This window comes from Stenella coeruleoalba (assembly GCF_951394435.1).
Source record: "Stenella coeruleoalba genome assembly, chromosome: 17".
Lineage (NCBI taxonomy): Eukaryota > Metazoa > Chordata > Mammalia > Artiodactyla > Delphinidae > Stenella > Stenella coeruleoalba.
In genome coordinates, this window is record NC_137163.1 from 27,391,439 (window position 1) to 27,407,090 (window position 15,652).

Consider the following 15,652-nt stretch of genomic DNA (forward strand, 5'->3'; position numbering starts at 1 on the left):
TGGTTGCATATACCCTGGGTCACCGAAGTGACAGGGTTTCTACCTTTAACCTTCTTACCCTGAGCATATGTGGCTTCAGTGCCACCCACAAACAGGTGCAGGGGAATGTGCCTGGTTTCAGCTGGTAAAACGTTAATGACTCCTTGGAGAAAAATGGAGTGGGCCTCATCAACATACCCGCTGCTATAATAATGGATTCCAGGTGAAGTAAATTGGTAAGAAAATGAACCTACCATAAAATGAGATTGCACATAATAAATACAAGCAATTAATGCATCTTTGAAAAGAAATTTGAAATAATCATTCAAACGCGCATGCAGGCGACAGGTTTCTTATTTTTTATGCATGTGATATTTCAACAGGAAGTAGTAAGGAAATGACTATAAAACAACTATAAAATGTCTATAAAAGAACTGTCTTGTATAATGAAATTACATTCTAGGAAGGCAAGATCCAGCATTAATTTTTCTAGAGAAACCATGTTAAATCTGGCATAATTCACAGAATCTTAAAGAAAAACTCAACATTCAATGAAAAACAGTTTGTGTTCATGAGTAAAAAGTTCAAACTGCTACATGTGTAGAACAAAACAGGCAGTCTAAAAGGCACACTGTACGCTAAGTTGTCCTAGAAGAAAGACTGATTTTAAAGCTGATTCCAATCAACAGAAGTTCATACTTGCTATCAGACTGGTATGATTAAAACACGTACTTCAATTTTCTTTGTATTTTGCTTGTTTCAATATATTTTTCTGGTTGATTATTCCAGAATGAATAGAGATATTTCTGATATCAGAGCTCATCTCTGATGTATAAAATACCTTGCTGACATTCATTTGGAATATTTTATAAATTTGTAATATTTTTACTATAGCAATAAAATGCCAGCTAAATCATTTTGTGTATTTGTATATATTATTTATGCAAAAGTATTTTAAATCTAAACAAATTTCTTTTTATTATATCTGGGAAAAAGAAGCATGATGCAAAACGCAACAAAGCGGAAACATACCTGATGCAGATTTTTCTCTTTTATTGGTAAATCCTTTGCCATCATAAATTACACTTCCAGGACTGGAGACAGAGAAAACTCTATATCCTATTCCCCTGAGATATGGATGTGCTTGCCAATGCCATGTCACTGTGTCTCCCACAGACACATTTAAGACGGACGGTGACCAGGCATAACCTAATCCGTGTACTGGGAACAAGAATTGAGTCATATTTTTAAAGAAAAAAGGAAAAGGAGTACAAATTCTTAATAATTATCTTTGAAAATATTTCCTTTTCATACAGCCACGAGGGAAAAAACCTTTTAATTAACATTGTAAAACTTTTACATGTCTACTTTAAACACATAATAAAAATAAACAGAAATAATGGAAAGTAACATAATGAGAAGCTAAGGAAAAGATAAACCACACAACTCCAAAACTGTTGACCGAGAGGCAATTTGAAAAAACTCAGAGTCAATAAACAAGTTGTTCAGAAATGTCACATGGAATATTTTTTTTTTTTTTTTGGGTATGCGGGCCTCTCACTGCTGTGGGGTCTCCCAGTGCAGTGCACAGGCTCCGGACGCGCAGGCCCAGCGGCCATGGCCCACGGGCCCAGCCGCTCCGCGGCATGTGGGATCCTCCCGGACCGGGGCACGAACCCGCGTCCCCTGCATCGGCAGGCGGACCCTCAACCACTGCGCCACCAGGGAAGCCCACATGGAATATTTTTAAAAGCTCTGATCAATTCTTTTTTTTTTTTTTTTTTTTGTGATACGCGGGCCTCTCACTGTCGCGGCCTCTCTCGTTGTGGAGCACAGGCTCCAGACGCGCAGGCTCAATAGTTGTGGCTCACGGGCCCAGCCGCTCCGCGGCACGTGGGATCTTCCCGGACCGGGGCACGAATCCGTGTCCCCTGCATCGGCAGGCAGACTCTCAACCACTGCGCCACCAGGGAAGCCCTCTGATCAATTCTTTAAACGCAAAAATCTTCTCAGGCATTGAGGCACGCAAAAATCTATATAATTTCTATTTGAATATTTATTTAGAAACCCATAATGGAAGACAAACTATAGTAATTCAGGAGGTTCTATACTGCAGTAAAACCAAGTGGCAATTCCTGAACTTGGAAATCCTAAGCCTAGCCTTCTAGACTCAAGTCTACTGCTTGCTGATTCATTCTATATGTGGCCCCCTATGTCAGGTGGATAAATTCTAGACAAACTATTAACAACTTATACAAAGAAATAACAATAACTATTCTCTGAATACTTTGAAGTATTATAAGTAAAAATCAAATTAATTCCAAGGTAACATGTCTCCATTATTTACAGCAGATAAATGTTGTCTGATACCTGAATCTTCCCCACTGTTGGTAATCCTGAATACTTTCCCTGTTGAATGAACAACACATTTTATGACATTTTCTGATGATGCTGTCACATTGCACGGGAAGGACCCTAGAAAGAAAAAGGATGGGGGAAAAAACATTTTCTCAAATAGTTTTTGTGAAATACAGAGAAGAAGTATAATTAGTAAATAGTCAAGGCCCTACAAAAGCTCCCCATTACATAGTAGGATCTTTGGTACTTTTTTCTGATGGCAATCATGTTTGAGTACTGACTAGTTTTAGAACAGAGACCTCTCCTTTTTTAAAGTGTTTTATACACATTAAACATTTGGTAATTATTTACTGAAATCAAAAGCAGTTATTTAGTTTATTTTTACCACCTAACCAAATACACTTAACCTTTTACATGCTAATAGAAAAACAAAGCTTCCATGACTGAGAGTCATGGAAGTCACAGCACTGAGAGTCCATGACTGAGAGTCACAGCACCTACAGCACATCATTTAAGATGAGAAAAATGATAACAGCCCTCCTGTGAGGATGAAACTCTTACCCAACAGCACAGTGTTCTCAGCTAGTATTGTGCTGAATCCCAAACCCATTATAGTGATTTCAGTTCCACCATATAAGGAGCCCTTCTGTGGAAACATGCTGGTCACTTGCAAAATATACTGTATAGAAGCATTTAATTTGTCTCTGTAAAAGAAAAATTAATAGATATTTCAATGAGCATTCCATGGGGTCATGTTGTTAAACTCTTCTTAGGACCTAATTCATTTAAGAGGAAGTACTTGAATATTTAATAAAACATTACTTTCTCAAACTAGATAATCTGATAATTATCATGACCTCAATTTGGTTGGATCATATACATATATAATAGTTATTTCCCTAAATATGAAAATAACATTTCTGAAAATCCCATGGCAGGAGAATTTGAGATGGAAGAACTTAAAATACTATGGGAAAAATATGGTTATGAGAATTGAGGTCACAAGAAATACAGGAAATCCTTTAAAATATTTTATCTAGTTATTAGAATAAAACATAAAGGCATAAAAAACCCAAAAAACCCCCATAAAGGCAGCATTATCTATAAAAAAGAATAGCAATGAAATTCCATACATTTAATATAAGTAAAGTTTTGTGCAATTAATTTGAATTTATCATTCTTTATTTGTTGAAAACCTGTCATGATCTCCCTTCCCACTATTTCAAGGAGAGGGTTTTTAATTTATTTTGCTTCGTTACAATGTATCTGCTAGGAGGACATCAAAATGTACAGTGCTTTTCTGACCCGACATATAGAGTTGACTTCCACATCCCAGCTCCCACCATAACTTAAATGAGTCTTTGTGTTAATTTTTATCTAACTTCCTCATCATAACTGAATTGGTAGTTTTTGAACCACCACCCAAGTACCCAGTTTTGTATGCTGTCAATTCTGCCCGTTATATCATCAAGCCAAAGCACAAGCCAACAGCTCTTCTAGAACCATGTGAGCTCTGCCCCGTGAATCTAAGAGGGGATGTAGTGCTGAAGTTTATGTTTACTGTTGCTCTTCTTTCTTCACCTCCCACAAGACACTTCTACAATGATCTTTCCTTCTACTCTGTCATCAGTTTTACTTGCCTTTTTTTTAATCCCTAAATTCCAGTTTTCTCTTTTTCTAAGTGCTCTAAACCAGTAACTTCCTTATGCCAGAACTAAAATTTTACCAGCTGACAAGCAGCTTCAGGGAAGAAAATACTAAACACCTAGTTAAAGGAAAGTCAGAGCTGGAGGAGGATTCTCTCCACTCTCTCCTTCACCTGGCAGCTCCCACCCGTTTCTTGGCTTACCTGTCACCTTTTCAGAGAACTCTTTCCAGTGCCCAGTCCCTCAGTAAAAATTAGCTCTATTATATGTTCTTGTAGCACCTGGGACCTCTTATCCATAGCCTTTTTCTCACTTATAATCCAGTTATTGATGTAATCATCTGTTTGAAATCTGCCTCCCCAACAAAATTGTGGGCACCATTAAGGTGGGGGACATATCCCTCTTATTCCCCACTATAAATCCAGCACTGAGAAAGTGCCTGCCCCCCAGTAACTTCTTGATAAGTATTTCCAGAATGAATGAAAGTCATGTGACATATACATAAACCTAGTTCTGCAGAGAAATCTTACAACCTAATCTGAATGGTATTGGTCTCAAACCTAAGCATCATACTGCATGTTATGAGAAATTTTCAGAATCTTTTGCAAAAGGAATTGTAGAAAGGTGAAGAGAGCAACTGAAATATTATAAGGTTAATGACTATTTCTCCTCCTATCTCAATATATTAGCACCATGTGTTCCACAGCTCTGTCAAAGTTTATGGTCATGACCATACCTTGTTGACGCAAAACCCCAGTTTCTGACTTCTACACAGATATCATGTTTTCCAGGAGACAACTTGGGCAAAAGGCATCTAATATCTGTGAAGTTCCAGTGAAGGACCTGGCAGGATTTTCCTCCAACATAGACCTCCATGTTTTGTGTGAGTTCATTTCCAAAGTTATAACCCTTAATTGTTAAATTAACTTCTCCTATTATTTTAAAAGAAAAGTTTTACAAAAAGAGTCAATGTATTATCTAGAGCAAAATTTGAATATTAAGTCAACCAACTCATCTCTTATGTTTCAATGGATTTAGGAAATCCTAACACTTTCAGAGGTAAAAGAAAATCAATGAAAGAGTTGATAGCTGCCACATGGAGATAAAATTCATGTTTAATTGTTTAACAGGGAAAAATATGGCAAAGAACTTTAAAAATTAATATTTTTCTTATTATTGCACATGCTCAAAGTGATATAATAAACAGACCAATTTATGATTAAAAAAGAAAACCTGTGACAGGTTTTGCTTTAAGAAACACAACCGTAGAGAAACTGCTTCAAAAGCTTTTTTAGAAATGGTATACACATACATATATATCAAATGACTAATCTTATTGAAGAATTTCTTACCCAGTATTGTCCGTACTTTGGGACTAAAATCAGTTATAACTGGAGTCTGTAAACAATTATAGCTATAAGCATTCTTTGCCATGGCTTGAAATCCACTGGTAATAACTGATATATCAACTGTACCCTCAATTCTCTGAAATAAGAGGAAAAAAATAAAACAATTAGAAAATATTAAATGTTGAGATACAGAAATTCAATGGCTAAAAACAAATAGAATTATTCAAAATAAACTTCCAAAGATGTTTTTTTCTCAAAGTCATGAATCAGAGTTAACTATCAGATATTTAGAAAGTTGTGGTGTCAAATGTAGGTTGCATGTTTGAATTCTTTAGATAAAGCTATATGATATAGTGGTTTTGTGGGTATTTATGATCAATTCAAATGCATCTATAGTATTGGATTTCCCAGGGTTCTGCAATATAGTTCAGATGTTCTGGACAAGTGAGCCTCTCTTTCTTTTTTAAAAATAAATTTATTTATTTATTTATTTACTTATGGCTGCATTGGGTCTTCCTTGCTGCACGCAGCCTTTCTCTAGTTGCAGCAAGGGGGGGGGCTACTCTCTGTTGCGGTGCGTGGGCTTCTCATTGCGGTGGCTTCTCTTGTTGTGGAGCATGGGTTCTAGGAGCGCAGGCTTCAGTAGTTGTGGCTTGCAGGCTCTAGAGCACAGGCTCAGTAGTTGTGGCACATGGGCTTAGTTGCTTCGCGGCATGTGGGATCTTCCCGGACCAGGGCTTGAACCCGTGTCCCCTGCATTTGCAGGCGGATTCTTAACCGCTGCGCCACCAGGGAAGTCCCTAGACAAGTGATTCTCTAATTAATAAAGCATACGATACTTAAAGTTTTGAGCTTTTTGCTCTTAAAATAGGCTTGAATGTAATTTTTGTTCCTCTTCATGGACAAATGACATTATTATAAACTTTGCTGACATAGTTCCAGAATCCAAGACTAAAACCTAAGAAAAATATTTGGTGCTTTCACCAATATAGCACCTATACAATTCCCAATTAGGAAAAATCGTTTTCCTAGCATCTAGTACTTAGTGCACACTCAGTGTTTAATTGAATGACATAATTTAAACAAAGCTTTAATTTACTATACCCGCCAGATTCTCATCTCCACCATTCAGTCCAACACATGCTCAAATTCACTTTTCCTACGTCAACTACATAATAATTCTCACCCTTAACCTACTACGTTTTTAAATATTAGTGACTGAATTCACTCCTTTTGCACATAGTAAGTAAAACAGAGTCTTGGTTTAAATTTAAACACTATTTTAAAAAATAAAGAACGATGACTGGTCCTGAGATGTAATATTCCATGGGAAACTTTACACTGTGTGTGTTTTGCCAACAAACTGAAATGTTAACATATTTAAAATATGTATTCCTTAAAAAAAACCCAAAATGTCTAGAATGGCTTCCCTGAATTTTTTAGACTATTTATTACTGCTATATTTTTTTCATCCTTGGATTTACCTTGTCAACTCCCATTCATCATCCTTCCACCTCTGATAGGACATCAACTTTTCCATGAAACTCTTCCTGACACCCTCTCCCCGCTGTATTTTATCTTCATTTTGTGTCTACTTCTATCAGTTCAAATGGAACACACTATTTAACATTGGTTTATATGTATGTCTTCCTTAATGATGTTAAGTATCTAGAATGTGGAAGATAATATTTGGTATTTGGATCTCGGCAAAAAATGTTGACGAAATAATTGTTAAAGAGCATAACTGAAACTCTGCACTTGCTATAGGTAAATAAGGCATTTGTTTAACCCTTTACTGAGATGTTCCTTAATTCATACAAGTTCAGACTTAGAAGAAAAATGACTGAAATCAGATGCCTTACTTTTGGTGTTCTGCAGGTTATCTTATTCAAATTCCCTTCAATTACATTGCAGGTTTCATTGCCGACTAATACCTTTGAATTTTCATTAAAGCCAAATCCAGTCAGAGTCAGAAGAGTACCACCTTCATAAGTAAAAACACAAAATCAGACAACAAAAACACATTAGATTAACTATAACAAAAAGACACTTTGGCAGTCATCTAACATCACTCAAGAATTGTCTAATCATCCAAGAGACAGGTTGGCAAATAGATCAAGGACCAGCCTCGAGATATATAGAATCATCACCACATACCCGAGTCTGAGCTCTGGAGTCTGGAGCCGTAAAGGGGTTGGGCTAAGTGATTTAATGAAATAACACAGATTTGCAACTAATATTTGTTTTTGTGTCTTCATCCTAAAGAGAAATTATGCTATTTCTATTTACTCAACCAGTGGGAAATGAGAGTGAATTAAGAGTGAATTAATACAAAATTCAAGAGAGTGAATTAATACAAAATCCCAAATTTTAATACCTTTAAGTAAAAGAAAAACTAAGAAAAAATCCCAACAAAATAAAAATAACATAAAATATAAAAACAGGGCTTCCCTGGTGGCGCAGTGGTTGAGAGTCCGCCTGCCAATGCAGGGGACGCGGGTTCGTGCCCCAGTCCTGGAAGGAAGATTCCACATGCCACGGAGCGGCTGGGCCCGTGAGCCATAGCCGCTGAGCCTGCGTGTCCGGAGCCTGTGCTCCGCAACGGGAGAGGCCACAGCAGTGAGAGGCCCGTGTACCGCAAAAAAACAAACAAACAAACAAACAAACAAAATATATATATATATATATACACACATATATATGTATATATATGTATATATATACATATATATAAACAGAACACACCAAAAAGATCAAGGCCAAAGCACAAAATCCACACTTAAGCATGGTCAAACAAACAAACAAAACACAAAGGAAATGAAGCAGGATAGGAAAAATGTGTTATTTTCTTTCCATCTTCTGCGTCAGCATCCCTTTCCCTGATTTGTTTCTGGAACTTTTCCTGGGTCTAGTAGCTCCACTGAGACTGTGATTATAAATGGAGCAGCTGGTAAGCAGAATAATAACTAATAAATCTTACCTTGACATAATTAATGAGCTTGTTATAGACACATGTAATAATTGATGATATTAATTCAATAACCTAAGACGTAAGTAGAAGCAGTCACCCTGACTTGTGCTTCATAAGGAAAGAATTAGTCATCCACTGAGTCGCTGTGCCTTCTAAAAGAGGAGTCTCCTTTGTTCTATATGAGGAAGGTTTGGAGTCCTCTCCCTTCACCCTGTTCTAGAAACAGTTCAATGAAATGATGGAAATGTATGCAATTTTCTTTGTTTGGAACAATTAACTATTACCCGCTAGGCTTCCAGAAGCAGGCCAGATGTGTGAGATCTGACTCTGATAAATGAAGTGTAATTCCTCCTCCTCTGTATTCTGTGCTAGTCCAACACCAGCTATGGACACAGCAACTGGGAAACGTCCAGCACTTCCATTCAGAATCTGGCAGTTGATCTCATTTTCTTGTGATAAAAGAAGAAGAAAATGGTCAAGAAATGCTTTTGTTAGATAAAATTACTGAAATTTTATATTTTCAAATATAAACAGTGGCCTTCATTTTTATACTCCAAGAAATATATCTAAGGAAGACTACTCATATATTAATGGGAGGAAAACCTTTACGAACTACCTCATGTTACGAATCAGACAGGGCTAGAAAAGAGTAAGGTAAAATAATAATGAAAGTGGAGTAAACAATTTGCTCCTGAGTACTACACTGTGGCAAAAAAGTTACTATAAGAAGAATTTTAAATACTAACCTATAAGATCATTTATATGAATAATTCTAAACACTTTGGTCCAATATATTGTTTATGTCCCAAACTGAGTAAAATATTAGGTTTCAACAAGAAAACTGATAAAAACTAAGTGAAAAACATTCTTCACTTCATTTATAACAGCATATGTGCACTTATAATACAGGTGCAATACTGACTATTAGATCTCAAGAATGCATAGAAGATGTAAATTAAAAACAACTTAGGGCTTCCCTGGTGGCGCAGTGGTTGAGAGTCCGCCTGCTGATGCAGGGGACGCGGATTCATGCCCCAGTCCGGGAAGATCCCACATGCCGCGGAGCGGCTGGGCCCGTGAGCCATGGCCACTGAGCCTGCGCGTCCGGAGCCTGTTGCTCCGCAACGGGAGAGGCCACAACGGTGAGAGGCCCACGTACCGCAAACAAAACAAAACAAAACGAAAGACAACTAAAATGATATGGAAGGTGAATTTGCTTATGTAATTCCAACTTATTGAAATTAATAAAAATACCTAGGATTATGAAAGAGAATTTTTAGGGAGACAAATAATTATGGTCCTCATTTTTCCATAAATAGAAAATATGATCTTTAACTTCTACATTAATACATAGAGGACTATGAAGTTTGGACTAGAAGTCCAGGAAGATGGCTATGTCCTCTTGCTATGACTAATGAGGCATTTTCAAAGCATGGGCAGAGGGGACCATGCAATATCAGAGCTGCAATTCATGTATTTTTGTGTCCCAGAGACACACTAAAGAAGGAAAAAAAAAAAAAGAGAAGGAAAGATTTCATGTAATCACTTTATGAGGAAAAAGAACAAAAATCAACTGTTATGGGATAAAGACACTGTACCACAGTGAAAGAATTAGTCTGTAGTCATAACCAAAGATTAAAAAGGTAAGGTATTTATCCAAAGCAGTTTGCCAATTTCATAACCCCAAAGATACTCTATAGGAAAATCAGTATTATAACACTGCTCTTTGATTCTACTTTCTCTTAGAGAAAAACAATTAGACTCAAAAATAATGATTTTAAAAGAATCTACCATTCACAGAAAGAAGAGAGCAACCTGCTGGTCCAACTGAGACCGATACAGTTGAACTAGGAGAAAATCCCGAGCCTGATACGGTTAGAATTGTGCTTTCTTCATAGGACCCTGAAAAGGATAAATTTAAATAACAATATTAAAATGACAAAACATAAAAAAAAAAAAGACAAAACATAGAATCTGTTATTATGAAATCAGGTATTTCTCAGAGAAAAGTGAGCCTATCTTCTAAAAGATATAAACAATATGCCTATAAGAAAGCAGGGGAAAAAAGACATTTATTTAGCAATAGTACATTTTTTCCATTGAATTACTGCACGGTGCTTCGTGTTTTGAATCTGTGTGTTTATAGGGATTAGTGGAAAGAATTATCTGACTAAGTATAGAATGTTGTAAGGAAAGGAAAATCATTCTTATGACAAAGAAATTAAACAGACATTTCCATATGGTAACTTAGACTAGGACAGAACCGCCATCACAAACTCCTGAGAATAAACTGTACAATAAGTGTAGTAGACACTTTCCATTTGAAATAGGATATGGTTACTTTATCTGGGATGATACCCATCCTAAAGTGCCTGGGCTATTCCAGGTTTATACTTGCTGGCCCAGCATCCTATACTGAATGTTCTCCATTCACTCTTAAAGGTATCCAGATTTGATCAATAATGACACGGTCACCCGACTCCCATAACATCACACACAACACAGATTATAAATGGATTTAAACAGCTAAGAATGAAAAACAAAACTTCAGAATTTTAGAAGAAACATAACCGAATACCTTAATGATGTTAATGTAGAGATGGATTTCTTAAATAAGATACAAAAAGCCATGGTTATCCATAAAGGAAAAGATATATAAATTAAATCAGTGATTTAAACGTTTCCATGAACAAGATACTAAAAAAAATCATAAGTGAAATACTGGGAGAAGATGTGTGCAAAGGATCAGCAAACATAACATACAATACACAGTGCAAGTTGATAGAAAAATGACAATCTGATAAGTGGATAAAAGATGTTAACAAGCAATTTGCAGAAGAAGAAATAATCTAGATGTCCAAGAAACATACAAGAAGATATTCCTGTGCATTACTAATCAGGGAATAGACAACATTAAAGCAATGATGAGATAACTTCTTACACTCATCAGATTGACCAAAATTAGAAACTCATCATATGAAGTGTTGGCAAAGATGTGGGGAATATGGTGCTCTCATACCCACTGGAGGTACAGCCACTTTGGGGAGCAATTTGGTCACCTAATGAACTGAATATACATATACCCATTAATTCACACGTAGGTATGAACCCTAAAGAAGCTCTAGCATGTATGTTATAGTAGATTTGTACAAGAAAGCTCAATAGAGTCATGTGTAAAAACAAAAAACTTGTAAATGATGTAAATGGCCATCAACAGAAGAACAAATAAATTGGTGTATCCATGAAGTATTTTAGTGATGAATTAGATATACATAAAACCATATAAATATTTCTCAAAATGAATGCTGAATGACAAAAGGTGCAAATGATATTTACAATGTAATAGCTCATTTGTAAACTTAAAAACCCGGCAAAATTACCATATGTGTGTTATACACAAAAGGTATTTAAAACGGCACGGGGCTTCCCTGGTGGCGCAGTGGTTAAGAGTCTGCCTGCCGATACAGGGGACACGGGTTCATGCCCCGGTCTGGGAAGATCCCACATGCCATGGAGCGGCTGGGCCTGTGAGCCATGGCTGCTGAGTCTGCGCGTCCAGAGCCTGTGCTCCACAATGGGAGAGGCCACAACAGTGAGAGGCCCGCGTACCACAAAAAAAAAAAAAAAAAAAAAAATCAAACAAATAAAATGGCATGGAAGAATACACACAAAATTAATTATTGTGATAGCCTCTGGGGAAGTTCGTAGGGGACTAACACTGAGCATGGTGCTTAGAGAGAACTAGAATTATAAAAAAGTCTGAAGAATATATTCTTTCAACACTAAGTTGTGCTATTTTAAAGATTTCAATGGGTTTTTTCTTTTCGTTTGATTTATAATTAGCAAGTGAATTTTCATACTAGTCAACAAGACTAAATATATGATTATAGTATCTGAGCTTACCTTTCTGACTGAAAAAAAGTCACCCCTTACAATCCTTGGTCATGCTGTTTATTTCAATCCTTGGGAGTTCAGACATAAAATAATCTGTTTTTTTTTAAAGCAATCACATACTATGAGGGTATTTTAAAATGTGTCCCCCTAGACTGAGTTCTTGTCAATAATTTTTCTATCTCTTATTCTCAAATCTAGGACCTAATTATTTTCTTTTACTAAACAGCAGCTCTCTTGTTACTGGCATTTTAGTACTATATCTCCTAGAAGTTGGTGAAACTGGAGAAGCAGAATACTAGTGAGTCCAACTTCAACAGTGATATTTTTTGCAAAGATAATTAATGATCTTTCCATAGCTTTCTGATCTGATAGATTTTTTTCACTATGTAGAACTGTCTGCTTGCCTTAGTTAGAATATAAAAAAATCATTATCAGAGTTTACATTTTTGCTAATTGTCTTCCACCCCATACTCTAAGTTTGAAAGCAAGAGATTACCTTGGGAAGGGCTTATGGCCCAGACTTGAGGAGTAGTTGTGGGATCCCATGTAAACCCACAGTCACCTGAACATTTAGCTGGGATTTCATTAACATAGACTTCAACCTTCAAATAAAGAAACACAGAGGTAACAAGAGTAGCATGCTTAAATAGACTATGCATAGGATTTAGAAAAAGTAATGGAAATTTGCTTGTTTGCTGGTTTGTTGGTTTCCAAAAATTAGTCTATTCTATTTATACTTTTCCTGTTTTGACACTTCATTGATTCATTCAGCGAATGTGTCCATTATACGTCAGGCACAGTTGTAAACGTATCACGCACATTTAACAAAACAGATGACATCCCTGCTGTTACTGAACTTATATTCTAGTGGAGGTAGGACAGAGAGCCTTGCATAAGGCTATAAACTTACAAAAAAAGAAAATGCACATTATGCCCTGGGGGTGATAAGTGCTATGAAGAAAAATAAAGGTTGCTCTTGGGAAAGTCACCTAAACTCCATACAATTTAATTTCCTCATCAGTAAGTGGTAACATTAATAATTACAGAGTTACTATAAAGATTAAATGAAAGAATATATTTTCAAATACTAACAGTAGAGCTTAAAATCTTTTATCATAAGGAAGATAATTTTCCCAAAAGTCACAAAATAATATCATTGAGTTGATCATCTGTTAACAAATAGTCACATGAAAAATAAAGATGTCATCTCTTCTTTTTACCAGGTCTTTAATGTATTACAAAATAGTTATACATTTAAAATTACATCACGAGGAAACTTTCAAAAATACCTGTGGCTGTTTGCTGGGTGTACGAAGTAGGTCTCCCAGTATGCGCCGTCTGAATAAGCCACCTTCCTTTATCTTTGTAACCGTCACGTTAGCCTTTTCTCCAAAAATGTTGGAATCATTGATCTATTTTTAGATGAGATTATTTTACTAGAAAGGTTATAATAAATATGATCACAGTAGTTTTTCTTTTTAAGTTTAAGCATGGTTAAAAGTGAAAAGCCAAAGGATGAAAAAAATTCAAAGCCATTTAATCACCTTTTTTAAAAAGAAGCCTATTCAAAAATGATCATAATCTACCCAAGAAAAAAACTGATAACATCATTGCAGTATCATATATTGCATCAATTACAACTTGAATTAAATGACTAAAATTAACTTGAATATTTAGGATAAAATACGTCTAAGGAACATGAATTTACTTAATTTGATTTTTTCAAAATATTCTATACTCTTTCTGAATATGACCATTTTGATAAATGGTTCTTAGATAATTGAAAAATGTAGTCCTCTTTCCACCCGAGAGTCAACTTCTCCCCTTTAGCATTTTTGGCCTCTACCAAAACTACTCTTGGTTTTTCATCCACTCACGGAGTTATATTTTCTGCCAATAGTAAAAATGAAACCAAATCAGATCAATATGTATAATTTGGTCATTCCAAAATCATGCTGCCAATATGGTAGCCCTCAGATGCATACAGGGTCTAGCAAAGAGACAGGAGTCTCCATGCTGGGCCTGTGGGAGCCAAAGTGACCAGGAGCAGAAATGATGAATAAAGCAGAGGAGACTGGTCAGGAAAGAGTGAAGGGAGTAGGTGTGCAGGCATCAGCAGAGGAGCAAGAGGAGATCAGTCACTAGAGCTGTCTCAGTTGCAGAATTTTCTTATTCTAGTTTCTGGCCATATGTTTCCTTAAAATAACCCCCATATCTTTATGACATCTATACAATCTATGTATGGTACATTATATTCTATGTTTATTGTTTATATACCTTTTTTTGAATCTCCTGTCCCCCAGCACCTCTGTTTTACCCAAATTGGTTTTATAAGTAGAGTTCTGTATTTATTTCCACCGTTTGTATCATTTTAACAACCATTTTTCTATTGATGGGAATTTCGGTTTCTAGGTTTTTTTACTATTACAAATAACGCTGCAGTGACTAACTTTGTGCCTATTTCATTTCATATTTGTATTATTATTTCAGTAGAAGAGAGTAACACAGCTGAGACTGCTGAATCATAAGGTATCTATATTCAGATACAATTAAATTATCCTTCCAAAAGCTCGTACTAATTTACTGTCTCACCAAGAGTGCATGAGGATGAGAGTGCATCTCACACTCTCATCATCACTACAAAGCATCGTATTTTTGATGTTTGATATCTGAGCCCCCAGTCTCTTCTAGACCCTTCTCTGTCACATATTCTGAGCCTGACTTCCCTCCCTGCCCCCAACCACACTCTAAGCAAAAGTAATTAGATGAGCTCTTAAGGTGTGGCTCTGTTACGAACTTGAAAATGTCATCTTTGAAACCAGAAAAGTATCCAAGGTCCTAGAACACAGCTCTAGTGCACAGTGGTAGAATTAAATGACAGCGACGCTGGTTATGCTTGGCCCCCCTTTCGTATACCCAGATTTAGTTCTGAGACTGCCCCTGCCTGTGCCCCTCCTGCCCCTGTCAAAGGTCTTCTAACCGGCATATTCTCCCATAAGGGATCAGGAATAAAGCACCAACAGCTATTCTCCATGAAAGAGAATGCCTGGTCAACTTAATTTACAACAATCTTCTTCTGTTTCCTTTTATTACTGTTTAGGCTATAGCTTGCAGTTTTAAAATACACACAGTCTCCATTTCTTTTTGGAATGAGGCAGGGTGCAAATAAGCAACGAACACATAGAAGAAAACAGAAACCAGGCAAAGTAAGGGAACCTGCAGCAGATTCTGCTTTCCACATGTGCTTCTCCACTTGACGTGCCATGAGTATCCAGCACAGCTTCCCTCTCGTGTAACTGAGACTTGTCCCACTTCTTCTAGACTCTGGAGAGCAAACTGCAAATCTGCAGCTGACGCAGCAGCGGGAATACCTGCACTCGCAGAAGGATGGCAAACAGCGGGAGTCAAAAATTCACAAACCTATGGCCGCCCTTAACATACATGAAATGTGTTTT

General features: G+C 36.5%; 1 protein-coding gene across 1 annotated transcript in view; it reads right to left on the reverse strand.

Annotated features, from left to right (window-relative positions):
- PKHD1L1 (PKHD1 like 1) overlaps positions 1 to 15,652 on the reverse strand; it is a gene marked incomplete at both ends in the record, with an annotated part of 143,164 nt that overhangs the window by 81,802 nt on the left and 45,710 nt on the right. The window contains 12 exons of the mRNA XM_079901821.1: positions 59 to 229; positions 1,012 to 1,200; positions 2,350 to 2,454; positions 2,899 to 3,041; positions 4,720 to 4,915; positions 5,336 to 5,468; positions 7,195 to 7,316; positions 8,588 to 8,752; positions 10,095 to 10,205; positions 12,694 to 12,799; positions 13,487 to 13,609; positions 15,414 to 15,568. Coding sequence (XP_079757947.1) covers positions 59 to 229; positions 1,012 to 1,200; positions 2,350 to 2,454; positions 2,899 to 3,041; positions 4,720 to 4,915; positions 5,336 to 5,468; positions 7,195 to 7,316; positions 8,588 to 8,752; positions 10,095 to 10,205; positions 12,694 to 12,799; positions 13,487 to 13,609; positions 15,414 to 15,568 — 1,719 coding nt within the window. The remainder of the gene's footprint in view (positions 1 to 58; positions 230 to 1,011; positions 1,201 to 2,349; positions 2,455 to 2,898; positions 3,042 to 4,719; positions 4,916 to 5,335; positions 5,469 to 7,194; positions 7,317 to 8,587; positions 8,753 to 10,094; positions 10,206 to 12,693; positions 12,800 to 13,486; positions 13,610 to 15,413; positions 15,569 to 15,652) is intronic.